Here is a 16,408-nt window from a genome sequence, read left to right on the forward strand (position 1 = left end):
GTAGACAATATGAAGCAAAGGCTCACTCCATGACAACATCAAGCACAAAGTCTTTGAATTTACCAAGCAAATAACCGCATTTGTATTTAATGTTTTCAAGTCATGTCTATAAAGCTACTCAGTAATACAAAATTTACAAGGATCACGTTGAATGAATCCAGTGTCCGTGAAGAAGGCCAGTATAACATGTCATTTGGTCTGCAGTCACCTCAGACTGAAGCAACTTGGAAAGTGAAAAAAAGACAGAGGACACATTCTTTCGGCTCAGAAAAAGAATATTTCAGCAATGTCAGGTTCCAAAAGAAATAGAATAAATATTAAGATTATGTTGGTGCACCAAACCTCCAGCCAAAATAAAATGTACATATTCAATGTCTTTGATTGTAGTTATTCTATTTGAAAATAACAGATTCTGCCAATATGCACATCAGCCTGTGAGCACTTACTATGAGAATATTTTTACTAAGAATCACAATATACGTTTTTAGGTCTCAAATATATTGGTTTATTGTGTACGAATTCTTCTCTAAATCATAGTATTATCTCAAGGATTGCTCTTGTTTAGACTCAAGTCCCATGCTCCAAAAGCCAATAAAACCTGACATGAACTACATGTGAATAACACACATTCTAGAGAATGCCCAGTTGACAATTTATTATAATTACACCTACACTTGTTGGCAACATCAAATTTTTACTGAACTAAGAAGTATACGTTCATACTGAACACCTAAATCCCCGTGGTAAAGCAGACACGGCACAGAATGGCAAAGATTACTTATGTCAAGAAACGTGCAACTTTGGTCACGTTGGTTTTGAAAGGAAAAAAAGGTTGGAACTGAATACGTCAACTGCATGGAAACAAATCAGAAAAGCCTACATGTCCATAAATTTCAGGAAATCTGTGGACACCAAGAAGAGAAAAAACTTTCCCATTTAGGAGAGGCCTGTTAAAAAGTTTAATCATTGCTAGGACTGGGCTTCTCAAATAGTAGAGACAAACATCTTGAAGAAATGTGCAACCTCAATCTAAAGAAGTAGAATAAATAAAAAAAGTTGACAGTTAATTGCAAGATGAACTGGTTCTTATGATTTAAGGCTTGTTACCTGACACAGCCCACCAGTGAAGAATGCCGTGCTGTATGCAAAGGATAAAATTACTGTAGACTACAGACCCTGGCTCACTGCCAGTCTCCCAAAGTTGATATATATTAACTCTGATTGGGTCTGACTGGACAAGGAGTGCTTATTGCTCCTATTACTTTTTATTGCCTTCCATTTGTGTCACCACAGTAATAAATACCTTCTACTACCTAAAGCATGCTATGAATATGATAATATTTTCCCACTGGATAAATCTGCCAGTGCCCAGACCAAAAAAACACTTATGTGTACAAGCAGAAAAAACTATGCTAAAATAATAACCTATAATAAATCTTGCCTAATTTCTTAACTGTCTGAGTGGCTATTTTCACTTGAAATGTCAGAAAGGCACCTGACTACTGTACCAACCCAAAGCATCATCACTTTGGCCGACTTGAATGTTTCAGTGACTATCTTCATCCTATCCACCTTAAACCCATCTACAGTTTGCACAGTACATGCCTTTATGCCTCAGCCCCCAGATGAGCCAAATTCAGTACATATATATTGAAAACAAGGCACTTCAGTAGCAATTTTACCAGGAAGCACAATAATTGTTTTCAGAAATAGAGAAAAAAGGACTGATACTATCATTATATATATATGTGTGTGTGTGTGTGTGTGTGTGTGTGTGTGTGTATAACTTAAGAGCAAATGGACAACAGACAGAAGCAAAGCTGGGATTAAGACATGAACCTAGGATTCCTTCCCAAGGAGGTGTTCATATGACACTCAACTCTTTGACATTAAAGCAATAAGAGTCATAGTATATAATACATTACATTATATTCTTTATATAATAGTCTAGGGGTTGGGGCATGTGCAATGATCCGGATGTCCCACCCAGTCTGGTGCTTCAAATCATTCTTCTCCTAGACAAGTGATCTAACTATCAGATTGGTTGTGATCACTCGTATTCATCCTGAAGTTGTGCAACCAAATTTCCAAGAGTCATAGAATGAGAAATAAAAATAATAAAAGAAAGAAATTAAAAAGAAGAAGAATGAATCTGAAGGCAAATGAGTCTGCTCCAAATGGTGTTTATAACTCTTATCCAATTAGTAAAGTACAACACCTATGGAACCTGATGTATCTTCTTGTGAATCTGCCTGCAGGTTACATGACTCTTCACAGACAGGCCACAGTACTGAGAATAACATCTCCTTACATTATGATGATTTTTCCAAATCATAGAACAAAATAAGTAAGATGTATTTTTATTGAGAAGTTCTGTTGCTGATGAAGATATGACATGTTTTATAACCAGAGGTGGATAAACACAGGAAAAAAATAATCCACAAATATCATTGTGAAAAAAAAAAAAACAATGATTACTAGTGGCACTGCTTGTATTCTCTTAGTCATGAACATTTGGATTTATTGAGATTTATTGGGAAAAACATTATAGAATGAGAATTCATAGTTGGTTCATAAGTTAAACTTTCCCCGAAGATAGATAACGCTAATTCTAGTAGCTGTTTTCAAAATTAGGACCAAGTCTGTTAACTAGCATTGCACACTATCTGGGGCAAAAAAAAAGAGATCAGAGATCTTAGCTCTGAAGAAAGCTGGAATACCAATAGGTACTCTTTTTCACTCTTGGCTTCACATGCTGCACACTAGAATTAGCTAGTCTGAAAATAACAAATGAATGTGTGGGTTACCGAGTCTGGTTTTCCTGCAAGAACATGAGGCAATAGTCCCTACAAACTGGAAAAGAAGAAGGAAAGGCCTTTTGGTTGTTCTAACTTTATAAAGTAGTCAATTAGGATTTGAAAACCCAGTGTTACTTTGACCAAGAGGACCTTGTCTCTTTTCAATGGAAGGTGGTGACTTCAAAATCTTTCTTCTTTCTTGCTAACATACATTTTCTGACTTCCAGTAGTGATACAGAAGTTTACACACCATATATGTTCTTTGGACATGTACTTATATTCTTTGGCCGATAGAGTTGGGCAATTATAAAGACATAATGATAATCTGTGAACAGAAAAAGTCTTTGACCTATGACAAAACAGCGCACAGTTCCATCTACTTGCAGCAATTGATTCACAAACATACTGTCTAAACTATGAACAAACTATCTGAGCAAATGTCAGCAACAAACTAATCAAAATCACAACCTATTTACGGTGGTGGGTAATTTGTGAACTGAATAAAGAGCTATGGTTCTCACATATAAGTTGCTGTCAGTGAATAATGTCTCTAGTTAGTGCCATCCATCTACCAAGAAACCTCTCTAGCAGCACGACTGGAACTTGCAGAATAATGTACCTCTACATCAAGTAATAAAGTCAAGGGAAATCAGTACTACTGGGGACTTAAACTTCTGGGTTCAACTCTCAAGAGCCCTGTATTATCATTCTTAACTACGCAGACTGCACTGCAGACATGACTGTTTTCATCTGGTAACATTTTAAAGCCACTTTAAAGGTGACACAATACATAAGAGAATGGCAGATCAGCCTTTTGATGTTTAAATTACAATAGCTATGGTTTAGACTATCCTTCTTTATTTTTAAATGTATTCCATACGGAAAATAATACAAATATTCTAATGGGAGCATATAACAAGATCTAGAGATTAAACTATACTTGATACCCTTTGCTAAGATATTAAAAATATTATCTAACAAAAGAGAACAGTACTTAAATGATATTGATTATAGAAGTTTTGAAAAGCAGCATACCAGGCTGTAATGTATAATTTCTGGGGAGGAGAAAGGCTGGCTATAATGTATTTTTTAAAGGTATAATACCTAACAGCTCAGGAGTAGTCACTGATTTCTTCTGTACCACCAACTCACCTTGTAGGGAAAAGTGTGCTCATGCTCCCCCAGTCTCATCAGAAATTGGAGCATGTCCAGGTTGCATGTACAGCAGTGCTGGTCACCAGCAGCCTGCACCCTCTCTAAGTTTGCATCTGCCAGTAAAAGTCAGCCACATCAAGACTGGACCACATTAGCTTCACTAAAGGGTAAAGACTTTCCCATTTCCTTGCCATTTTTCCTCAATAGGGCTCCAGGGGACAGAATTTAGCCGTATATATTTAAAGTAAAGCACTCATGAAAAAAAGTTATAGTACTGTTTTGGGAGTACTTTGAACATCACAAGTGATTCACATGCGCCCTTTGAAACTAAATCCAAATAGATAATAGGGGGAAAAAATGTTTTCACATTGTGTAACGTAAGAATGACACTTACCCTTTGGATTTCCCCAATTCTATTGGAAAAAAATCTAATCAAACTACCAGTGTAAATGCAGGCATGATTAGCATTTTCTAGTAATAACATTAGCACAAATCCCAGAGTGAACATTATAGACTGTTGAAGGCAAAGTGATGCAACATTCTTTTAAGCTTTGCAGCAAAATTTTTTCTTGGAAAGATTAATAAGATAAGCAATTTACTTATTCATATTGTAAAAACCTAAAATTCTCTTTATGAATGGTAGTGTTCACTGTGAAAGAAGCAGGGAATGAAATCATTAATATTGATGATTTAGTGCTCAATTAAAAGTTCAAGTCACCATGTGGCTGTTATGACTGGTGTTTTCCAATGCTCACCATTTATAGGGAGTAGACCAAATGATGCTTCAAATCTCTTAAAAATGATACTTTAAAAACAGGACCTAAAGGTCTTTATCTAAATAGGATAGTTAAAAAGGATACTTGGAAATGTCAGAAGGGTAAGATGTCACAGGAAAGTAGTTTTAAAAACATTGTCAGGTTTTACAATGATATAAAGGCATGTTATGCCTTTGTGAAGGAAAGGCATATGAAAAAAGCAACCATGCTATCTGCTACAACAGGTAACACCTAAAAAAGTGAATAGTTTTAAAAGGGGACTGTTGCCTGCCATAGGGTATATGCCCCATTATCCGTCTGCCCTATGATTTTTCCTCCCACTCTGCTCTTGAACCATAAAGTACTAATACACACAAATAATCTACCTAGCACTTCTCCTAGTTGTATTTTGTTCATTATTATATTGTATTTATATTGTACAGTTTCTAGACAAAAAAAAGGTGCTTCTCAAACTGAGAGGAAAGGTCTAGAGCTTTTTTCTACAAAAATTATCTGCCAGTTACTTCCAGTGACCTCAGCACTCCTGAGACACTCTAGTCAGAAACAGTACCCGCTCAGGAAAATTGCAGAAAATTTAAGATTTGCTGCTCTCTTCACCAGGTATGAAATGCATACAAGCATACATTTTTGCATGTAATGTTAGCATTCAAAGCTTCACACTTACTATATGTATTATGACATTATGCACATCAATTAGTGGAAGCTGCACAGATGTATTTATTAATACCCTAGGTTGTTTTATAGCAAGAAGTGTGGTGTACTGATTACATAAACAAAAGAAAAAAGATAGAATTGCAACAAAAAGCAGAAAGGAATCAAAACTTGCACTAATTTGCATCAATTTACTCCCAACTACTTAAGCCCGACCAGAAGATGATCTGCAGCATCGAAGCTTCATCAGAAAATGTTACATTTGTATAGCTCTACTTCCCCTGCTAAGGGTAACTACGGGAAAAAATCCCTCTGTATTTTCAAAAAATACCTTTTGAAATCTCTTCATGAAATGTCTTCCAGTCTTTCATAACCATTGCTATACAGTTTTTATCATCAGAACTGTTTTTATCATTAGTCTTTGCATTGATACCTGTAGCTTTGAGGTTTTAAGAAAAGGGAAAGAAAATCACTTCCTGGAACTCCTTGGACAGGAAAGTTTAAAATCTTCTATAGCACACTCAAGTCATCTTTAACCTCAGATCACCACTGGCTTTACTGTATAAAAATCAGGTTCTGTTCAGAGAACCATCCACTCTTCAGTGAAAAGCAATTTAGCCATCAATAAACCTCTCTCGAGCCTTCATTCCCTCTTTACAGGTTAACTACACCCTAATTTCATCTCGCGAAACTCTGAATCCTCATAACCAAGACCCACCACTGGCCAGATATCATTTCTATTCAGGACACAGAGGGCATAGCTTCTGCTCACTGAGACTGAAGAACAGAAGAAATGTGGGAGTTTTCCAATAAGTCATTTTTTCAATATGTCTTCATTTTTTTTCCAGATAGTGCAAATATCACAGTTTCTGAATTCCCAAGAACAGTTTCAAGAACCAGCAACCAGAAACTGTTTTCAGAATATTCTTAAGCTAGACACCATAACTAAGAATGGTCTTATTTATTCTAGCAAAACAATGCATTCTGTAACAGCCTTTTAAACAAGGGCTCGTTGGAATATATTTTCTCAGGTTGGAGTATATTTTCTTTCAGCTCTTGCTGAAGGATCCTGTTTTCTGAAAAATGCCCCAGAGGCTTTTTGTTATTGGAAAAGTTTTTAACTAGAGAACATCAGAGCGTGAACGAGGCATAAAATTGAAAGGAAGAAATAAAAGGGGGAAAGAAATAGGAAAAAGAAAAGGGAGGAAAAGGAGAAGGAATGAAAATATGACACATATAGCACCATTTTTCTTTGTCTTTTTTTCTAATAAACAAGAAAATAAAGTTTTCTAAACTTGAAATGTTGTCAGAAAATTGAGTTGTGCTCTAGACAGTTCTACTGCTAACCTATTATTAGAGATGACTTTTTAATTCATAACTTTTATGAATGTTTCCTTTGACTTTCCTTTCTGAATCACTGAAAATTGTTTCAGGGATTTCTGCTTGCCTAAAGTCGACAGCACTGTTCTTGTTCAAAATAAGGTAAAAGGTGCAGAAATTCATACATCACCTCATTCTGCATTAGAAGTCGGTGCAATGAAAGATTAAGATGCATTTCCAAAGTAGTAAAATATATTTTTGATACCAGCAGAAGCTGTTAAATCCCGGCATATCAGACTCTCCTAGCAGAACAATGACTTGGCAGACATTTAGGAAATCTGAAGACTGTTGACACAGCATATTAATGCATTTGTTTACTTACTCCCATTCTCTCCTAAAATATCATCTTTTAAGGGTTTAATAAAATTAAAATACCCTTTTACACTGGCAGAGTCATTATCCTGAAAGTCAGAGAAGGGAAGAGAGAATTTTCTTTTAACTACTGCCCATCTGCTTCAAAGAACGAGGATTTTGCTTCAGATACCAACAACTGCAAAGCGTTCACTTGAATTCAATCCAATCTATATGTGTACCTTCCCGGTGAATTAGCTTGGTTCATTTTAAGAGACAATTTTTGTAAGAATACTGTAATGAATTTTATCTGCAAAAGTTATGCAGAGCACATCTTACACAGCATGAGCTGGATCCATCCTGCTTTATTCCAGTAGGTGTAAGGTGTAAATTGCTTATTGTCAGTATTTATCTCACAGTTGAACACACTTTCCTTTTGGCACCAAGTAGTACAATGCCATCTACTATCACAGGGTTCAATAAATGTGAAATTTAGCTCGATGGGTTTCCATAATGCATGGGCACATCACACAGTCATAGAATTGTAGGATAATTCTAGTCCAAAGGGATGGCAGAAGGTCTCAAGCCCAACCTGCTGCTCAAAGGCGGGTTAGCCTCTCTAGGCAACCTGAGCCACTGCTTGACTGTCCTCAGGGCGAAAAACAGTTTTCTAACACCCAATCTGAACATCCCTATCCATTGTCTTTGTCATCCCATCATGCACTACTGTGAAGACCCCAGCTCCGTTCTTCTTTGTGACCTCCTCATAGGTACTCACAGGCTGCTGTAAGGTCCCTTTCGAAGCCTTCTCCTCTCCAGGCTGAACAAGCCCTGTTCCCTCAGCCTCTTCCTACAGGGCTTGTTGCTCCAGCCCCCTGACAGTCCTGGTGGCCCTCTGCTGAACTTGCTCCAGTTTATCAACATCCTTCTAACATTTGGGGGACCAAACTGGATAAAATGTTGTAGATGTGGTCTCAAGTATGCTGAGTAAATGCTCTCGATCTACTGGATACGTTCCTGTTAATATAGCCCAAGACTCTGTTGATCTTCTTTGCTGCCAGGGTGCGCTGTGAGCTCATGTTCAGCTTGCTGTCTACAAAAACCTCAAGATCCTTTCAACAGAGCCATCTCCTAACCAGTCAGTCTTCAGCCTGCATGGGATTATTCCTTCCCAAATTCAAGACTTTGCATTTGAACTTGTTCAATTTTGAGAGGTTCTTGCTGGCCCAGTTCTCCAGCCTGTCTCTGTCCCTCTGGATGGCTGCCCTGCCCTTGAGCATTTTGAGTTGTCCCCCTAGTTTGGTTTCATCTGCATATTTAACAGAGTGCACCCTGTTGCCTCAGGCCATTGATTAGGGTGTTAAACAGGACTGATATTAGTAGATTCTTGCATTACTCGACTTGTTATCACTTGCGCAAACTACCCTCTGAATTTGACCATCCAACCATCTTTTTACACATCTAGTTGTCCACTAATTCAGACTACAGTACCTAAGCTAGATGAATATCATGGGAGGTAGTATGAATATCATGGGAGGTAATACCAAAAACCTTTGCTAAAGTTGGGGTAAATGACACCCTGTACTCTCCCCTCCTCCACAAATCCAGTCATCTTTCCACAGAAAGCAGACAGGTTGGTCAGGCATGATCTACGCTTGGCAAATCCACACTGACTCTTCCCCATCATCTTCTCATTTACTTGCCCACAAAAGTATGTTCCAAGGTGACTTGTCCCATGACCCCAGGGATTTAAGGGCAGTTAACCAGCCTGTAGTTCCTTAGTGCAACTTTTTGGCTTTTTTTGAAGATGGAACATGGTGATAAAAAGGTAACGTTAAATTTAATTTGCCACCACTGTTAATGTAATCAAAATTTAAAAAGAAAAGATACGATGATGACAGCCAATCACCCTCCTCCAGCTCTCCCAAACACATACACATGATGGTGTGAGCAGCTTGGGCTGGATGCCATTGTACAGAAAAGTAAGGCTAAACAGTAGAGGAGTTAGAAACTGTTAAACTTAGCGTGCCTCCCTGGTATTTCTTAGGTTCCTTCAGCGTAAAGTTTCTCCCTTTTATAAAACCCACACTTTCTGTTTACATAAAAACATGTAAGGTGTCAAACAAAAAATCCATCTAGCCTAGTATCCTGCTTCCATGAGTAACTGCAAACACTTAGAGAGAAGAACAAAAGTGCAGGCAAGCACATATATAAGGTGTACAAGAGCAGTATTTTTTTAATAGCAAGAAAGATGCATAAAAAGAACTTAGAATTTTTACCGAACACAATTTATTAATGAACCCTGAAACTTAAAATTTTGGCTCCCCACTCACTGAATCAAATGTAAAAGGAAACATAGGAAGCTAAACTGAAAACTGAAAACAATCAGAATTATGAAAAATTACATCATTATAGGTACAGTCATTATAATGTAAATGTCCCACAATGCAGTGGCAGTGTCTTTATGTAAAACCAATTCAATACATGTTTCTATAATTCAGTTTCTGTTTAGAGTTCTGCAATATAAGCAGCTTTCAGTATAGGCACAATTTCAGTTAAAATGCCATAATTTTCCAACTAGCGGGTTGCTTTTATTATAACTGGCCAAATTCCAACTCAGTTGTAACCTATTAAAAGCTATTAAAGTTATTAAAATCTATTAAAACCTATTCATTTTACTGCCTATCTTTCAAGGAGCACAATGAGAAAGCTTTATCTACCAGAATAACAATCCAAGACATACTGTCTCACCTCAACACAGCGAATTACCATAAAATTTATTCAGACTCAAAAAGAAGCAAGTCTTCTATCAGAAATGAGTATCACATTTTCAAGAGAAAATTAAATCATATATTGAGCCACAATGCACATTTCTTCAGGCTCTTTAAGCAATAAGCTATAGAATAGGCAATTTTCATTAGTAAATCATAATTTTAGTAATCAAAATATCTTATCTAGTTTTTATTGAACTGACGACATTTTTGAAAATGACTTTACTAATTGGAAGATCAAGTCAGTGGTTGTTCAGGGTTCTTTCCCTTGTTAATCAAGATTTTTTTCCCCCTAAATTTATCACGTGTTGTCTAGTCACTGCGAGACAAAAATATTCACATTAGCAAATCATTTCTTAGGCAAGTTATCTCCCACTAATGTGTATGGGACTAAATATATGGGAATGATCTTAAGATTTTTGCCATAAGATTGTGCACTTATTGCTCTAACCTAATAACTCAATCTCATTTAGGGACATCCTTGTTCTGTAAAAGCAGTTTTTGGAGACCCTCAGTATTTTTTAAAAGTTTGGATGAAATTTTGAACCAAGAAAGTAATACTTATAACCAAGAAAAATTTAACTGGAGGGCTATTTTTCTTTCATTGCTAAGCTTACAAACAAAAGGACAAATAATAAAAGTGTAAAAATGTGTAAGAATGAATAACTTAAAATGAGAAAAAAGGAAATGTAATAAAATGTGTGCGAGTAGAAGACAGAGAAATAGCAACAGCAATAACTGTATTTGCTATCTGTAGAGTTTCTTCTATCTCCAAGGATTCTGAAGTAGCTTATGAATTCTGGATGAGATCACACCCCAAACTACATAAAAAGAACGAAAAGACCTAGAAACTGAGCAAATTCCTGTTTATGGATTTTCTAGCCTTTTGGTCCCATAAGAGCAGGTTGGCTTTATCCCTTCCAAAGGTGGAGAGAGAGAGAGAGAGAACAGAAATCAACACTGGAGTTCAAAACATAAACAAACACACTGCAAACTGCCCATCTCATCTGCTCTGGAAAGGGAAAAGACACAGTTAAGACTGCCAAGGAGGAAAAACTTACCCTTGGTGTTACACGTGGTTCAAAACTGACTCACAGACTTAAAATGCATAGACCTCAGAGACTTTTGCAGGTATCCCTGCAACACAGTGCTCATACCTGTGGCAAGGTAGATGATATGGAAAAGCATGTCCTTGCCCTGCACCACATCCACCACCACGTGGGAAAATCGGCTATTGTCTTCCATGAAGTAAGGAACATGAGTAACTGGTTGGACCACCTCGTGCATTAAAAAGAATTTTTGAGCATCCTGAAGATTTCTCTCGGTCAGATTTGCATACAGACCCTGGTCCATGGTGCCACACTGTAAACACAGAAAAGTAATACTATTATATGCAATAGCAACAGATTTGCTCTCTGATTTACAGTATAAGAAAATAAATACCAACAGTATATCTTGTAGTGATCTTGTAGTATTTCAAGTTCAGGTCTCATTCTGGAGCTAACTAGACTGTACAGAAAACAACAAAACCACACTTTCTTGATGGTGTACTAGGAGGAGAAAAACTACCATCCAGCAAACCACAGAATTGTTCTAACTATGTTTCTTTACTATTTTACACTGAGTGTTGAAGACATGACAGTTTTTCAGAGAAAATCTCACATCTTACCACAGCCAGAGACTAACAGAATTCCCAGGTCAAAGCATGATGTAGCATCTGTAAGCTTCTTTGTGTTCATTAAGCCAAAATTGTACAGTGTGGAGCTCTAGCTATAAAGTCTAGTTGATTCTAAATCAAACACTTTTTTTCTCCTTTTGAGTTGACTGTATTATATAACAGAATATTGTATTAATTTCTAACAGGAGAACATTCAGTAATTGTAAGCACAAATTCCAAGCACAAATACAGCAAAATATTTGGCAATTCATTTGGCATCTTCACGTTTAAATCTTCAGCTAACTAGAGGACACTAAATAGAGAGCTTCATGTGAGCAGATAACTTATGCTTATATTCTTATACTTACTTCTACATTATCATATCAGAAAAGTAAAACAGGACTTTACAGCGTTTATCAAATATGTTGGTGATACGAAAGGCATGCCAAAGACATACTTTTTCACTGTATGTTTTCTGCTGTCATAAATGATGTTATGAATCATGGCATAAACTACATAATACAATGTGCAAAACCCTGTCAATTATTTCTGAGTAACATTATTGCCATGTTTTCAATCTGAGATTAACAGATCAGTCAAAATCCACAAACTTTAAGAAAAATTCAAGGCAATAACTTTACAATGAGAGCTCAAAAATTCCTCCAGTTTCCACAGAGTGGAGGATTAAGAGGGAGGAGGCACAGTTATGCAGAGACCACTACTCGTTCTGTGAGTATACAGCACATCAGGCCATGGAAAAATTAAAATAAAAAAGCAAAAGAAGAATTTCTCTGAATATTATATCAATATATCAAGCAGGAAAGATTCTGCTTGGAATGCTCATGGTACACTGAAACATTTATGGTTCTTGGTCTCATTATGTAAGATGTCCTGTGTAAAGAGAAAAATAACAAGCTTGGAAAGAAAGAATGTTATTAAAGGCTTGCTGTGTCTCAGGACTGGGACTCCAACAGAGAGCTGCAAAGTTTAATTAATTAATATAATCTGGCCTTGGAAACAGAGTGTTTGATGCAGCTAGCACTATCTAGCATTAGATTTCCTTCATAACCACATACTTCTGTTGACTATTGATCCTAAGTACTCTGAGGATAAACCCAATTCCGAGATTATACAGTCAGCACTCCTCATATTTTATTGTAGGTGTCCTACAAAAGAAAAGGCTTCCTTTCTGGGAAGCTGTTGTATGCCAGCACTGCAGTTGAGGAGCCAGAAATCAGACAGATCGTTCAGCAGAATAAAAAATTGCATCTGTAAAAGCACAGAAGTTCGACATCACTAAAGGTACCTGCATATCACTTAAAGTGAATTGGCTTAAGCACTGTGTTCCAAAAGGCCATTTTGTAGCCTCAGAGAGCTGGTCAGCAAAGCTGTTACTCAAAGATGATACAACTGTTTCTGTAACTCCTGTAAAGCTGATAAAGGACCTAAGAGCCATATTTGAATCAGTCAGCAATCCCAGTGAGAAAATTCTTCATCATCTCCCTGCCTTGACTGAGAGGTAGGGACAAGAACAGGCAACATAGCAGAGACCTGCACTTCACCCGCAGGCAGCGTTCCGCACGAGGCACTCACATAGGAATCACTGGCACATTAAGACAGGCAAGGTTTACAGGAAGGTGCTAATAACTTTTACTGGATTTGCTCATCTAGTTGGAAAAAAAGAGAGAAGACGTTTTGCACACAAGCCTTTCTTCAGGCCTCTTCCTTCACAAATTAGCCTCACTTTGACCTTCTTACTATCACTCTTCTGTCAATACAAACATTACTACGAGATATAAAAAGTTATATACAAATATAGCCTGTTTCTGTAATACAGCTTGCTTAAATGGTGTTCTCTTACTTGGGCACAATGCCAAATGCACTATTTAGAAAGGATAATGGGGCTCTGGCCTATAATTCAGAGCAGACTCAGTGCTTTTTTCTCCTTTGTTTGCATAAACCAGGAAGTTGAAACTACTGGTAAGTCCCCTGTGGGTGACTGGCTTTCATGCCTGCAAAGATCTTATGACCCTTAGAAGAAGAGAGGCAAAGCTGCCGTGAGATTCGCTGTTGTAAGGGAACTGAATATAAGAAACTGCACAGTGACAAGAAAGGGTGAAAGGATGATCCACGCTTAAGTATCTTGATGGAAAGTTATTACTGTCGACTAAATCAATGTGATTCTCCTTTCTGTTTCTCTTGCTGGAACCACATTCTCATGAAAATTTTCCTGGTAGAAGTGCTGACTGCGCAGAAGAATAAAAAAAAAATACATATGCACTTGAAACATGCTTTCGTCTTTGTAGAAAGTTCCCCTGACCGACCCACCTTGCACTAATTAGTCCTACGCTGTCAGCCAGCTTCAGAGGGTTGCATACTCAGAGGCTGACAGGTTCAAATGAGGGGCACACTGTTTTACAAATTCTTTTAATCAGATTCTTTCAAGGAGCGTGGATCACTTTGCACCGGCAAAACTACAAGTTCTTACCACTTCTTTTTCTTTTGCTTTTTTTTTTTTTTTTTGTCAAAGAAAGTGTTCCCTTTCCAGGTTCTAACAACACAAATAAAATACAAAAGAAGAGAACGTTGATTACTGTTCAGCCAGGAGTTAACATTGCCTTGGTGGATGACTATCATCTTGTTTCATTTTGACAGAAGATCAAAGTTGAGCCTCTATACTCCTACCCTTCAGAAGATATCTGCTTTTCAAATCACAAGAGTTTGGGGAAGGATAAAATTAAGTATGATTAAGTATGATGAAATAGAGAGCTCTCTTAGGACTTTTTAAAATTTTTGACATCTTATGCTATAATACAGTGCAAAACTGGACTTGTTAACATACAACATTTTGAAAAAAGCTCATGTAAACTAGTGGTCTTCTCTTATATACTTGTACCTGAAAATTAGGGTTTGGATTGGGGTATGGAAGCCAAGCAGAGCGAGAGTTTTCCTGGTATTTGAAGGGTCCGTTAAAGGCCTGAGTTATGGCACTCAGGTTGAAAACACAAACTGCTGAGGCTGCTATGCTGTTCCTGAAAGACAAATATAAACATTAACTTAATTAACAGCACCAAGAAGTCAATTTGCTGAAAAAAAATATTAGGCAGTATTTCCCCTTGTTAATGTGCCAGTCCTTCAAGTAATTAACAAAATGGACATGATCAGCCAGGAGATGATATCTCAGGGAAATGATGTGCTGATTTAGGCATAGACTTGGTACTTAAAACTTTTTGTCACCCTTGCCAAGAAGCTAGTGGTTGGAGAAACAGCATTTTATTCCTGCTGCTGCTGCTCTGATACTACAAAGCCATACTTTACTGCTACATGTAATCGCATGCATCAAGTATATTTTTCTTCTAGTTGTAAAGTTGACGATGAGATTATTCTCAGAGGTCATTAATATTTATTTTATACAACCAGCTGTGTATCGAATGCAAGGATTTTTTGACTCATGGTATGTCCCTAGACCCAATGGAAGCTCTGGGTAAGGCACCTGCACAAAAACCCCATCTTCCAAATGACCTTGTACAGCAATAAGAATGCAAGTCCCAGGAGAAAATAACCTCGACCACATACTTTACAAAATCACCTGTTAGAGAAATAAACAGTCACCAGGCAAAACATAATTTCCTGTTCTCAAGTTCAAATTGTGATATATGCCAGAAAATAATTCTGTACAGTGTAAATAATACAATCAAGTGACCATGAGAATGTTTAATATGGAAAACTTACTTTATTTTGACAGCAAATCAAACTTCAAAAATCTGCAGAATTTGGGGGGTTTAATATGTACAAAAAAAAAATCCTCTCCACAGACATAAAAAAGCTAAATTATCATCAGCTAACAATAAATTCAAGTCTGAAATAATTCTTTTAGAATGAATATAAGTCATGGAAATGAGCTTCCACATTATTCTTTTCCAAAATATGAGATAAAGGGATAGAGAGTGAAGGTGGCACATAGTTACACAAATTTCCATTACAAGTAAAACTGGTGACAACTGATTCCCATGTCTCCATGGCATTCTTTTTTCATTCATTTCTTTCTTTTTTCTTTCTTTTTTTATAGAAAGAAAGGAAAAATAACCATCTACCAATAATTGAAAAGACAGCAAGGCAATATGAATTTAATAGCAGGACAAAAGAATGATTTGCTTTCTAATTCTTGTCACTTCAAAACTAGAAGTTTCTTGCAAATAATTACTGCAGAATCAGTTAACATTAGATTTGAGAAAACCCTGCCCATATAAACTGTCAATAAGCTCGCTCATATTATTAACAATACCAATATATTCTTGAATTTCCTTAAAGTACTCATGTTTATAAATCTGCTCATGGTGTGAAAAAATCCATATCAGCCTCATTAAGAAGCAGCAATGATACTTCATTTAACAGTCAGCTACACTTAAATGGTGCTAGTTTTGCTCTGAGTCACAATCTCTATTGATAGAAAAGCTGTGGGGATTTTTCCCCACAAAGCAATTAAACAATGTATATTAAACAATCACTGGGGTACTATTTTATAAATAACCCAAAATAAAATCACTGTGATTCTGAAAATGTGGAGATTGAAGAACGCTGAGTCTGATTTGATAATATCTGATGCTGTTGTGCTAAGCACGTTGTTCCCTCTGCTGGGAACCCATACTGCTTCTTCACCATCAGGCTGCAGGACTGAAATGCAAATCATACAGGTTGTGCGCATTTCTGTAAACAGGTACTCAGCACAGGGAAGCAGTCCTCACTCTACAGCATTTCAGCAATCTCCAAGATTTTATTTGTAATACGTGACGCCAGGAACAAATACAATTTCAACAGGGCTTTCCCTGGGGAGAAGAGAGTTGCTGCCATTACACAGCAGAAGCTCTGTGGCTTTTCTGGGACAGAATCCTCCTGGTCAGAGTTCCCTTGGCAGGAGAGAGCATCAGG

At 37.0% G+C, this 16,408-nt stretch overlaps 1 protein-coding gene across 5 annotated transcripts in view; it reads right to left on the bottom strand.

Annotated features, from left to right (window-relative positions):
* The window catches only part of SEMA5A (semaphorin 5A), a 305,622-nt gene that overhangs the window by 107,339 nt on the left and 181,875 nt on the right, over positions 1–16,408 (bottom strand). For all 5 annotated transcript variants that reach the window (XM_062569790.1, XM_062569794.1, XM_062569792.1 and 2 more), the window contains exons 10-11: positions 14,376–14,511; positions 10,980–11,184 (exon numbers count right to left, since the gene is read on the bottom strand). In XM_062569790.1, coding sequence (XP_062425774.1) covers positions 10,980–11,184; positions 14,376–14,511 — 341 coding nt within the window. The remainder of the gene's footprint in view (positions 1–10,979; positions 11,185–14,375; positions 14,512–16,408) is intronic.

This window comes from Rhea pennata, chromosome 2, assembly GCF_028389875.1.
Source record: "Rhea pennata isolate bPtePen1 chromosome 2, bPtePen1.pri, whole genome shotgun sequence".
Classification (NCBI taxonomy): domain Eukaryota; kingdom Metazoa; phylum Chordata; class Aves; order Rheiformes; family Rheidae; genus Rhea; species Rhea pennata.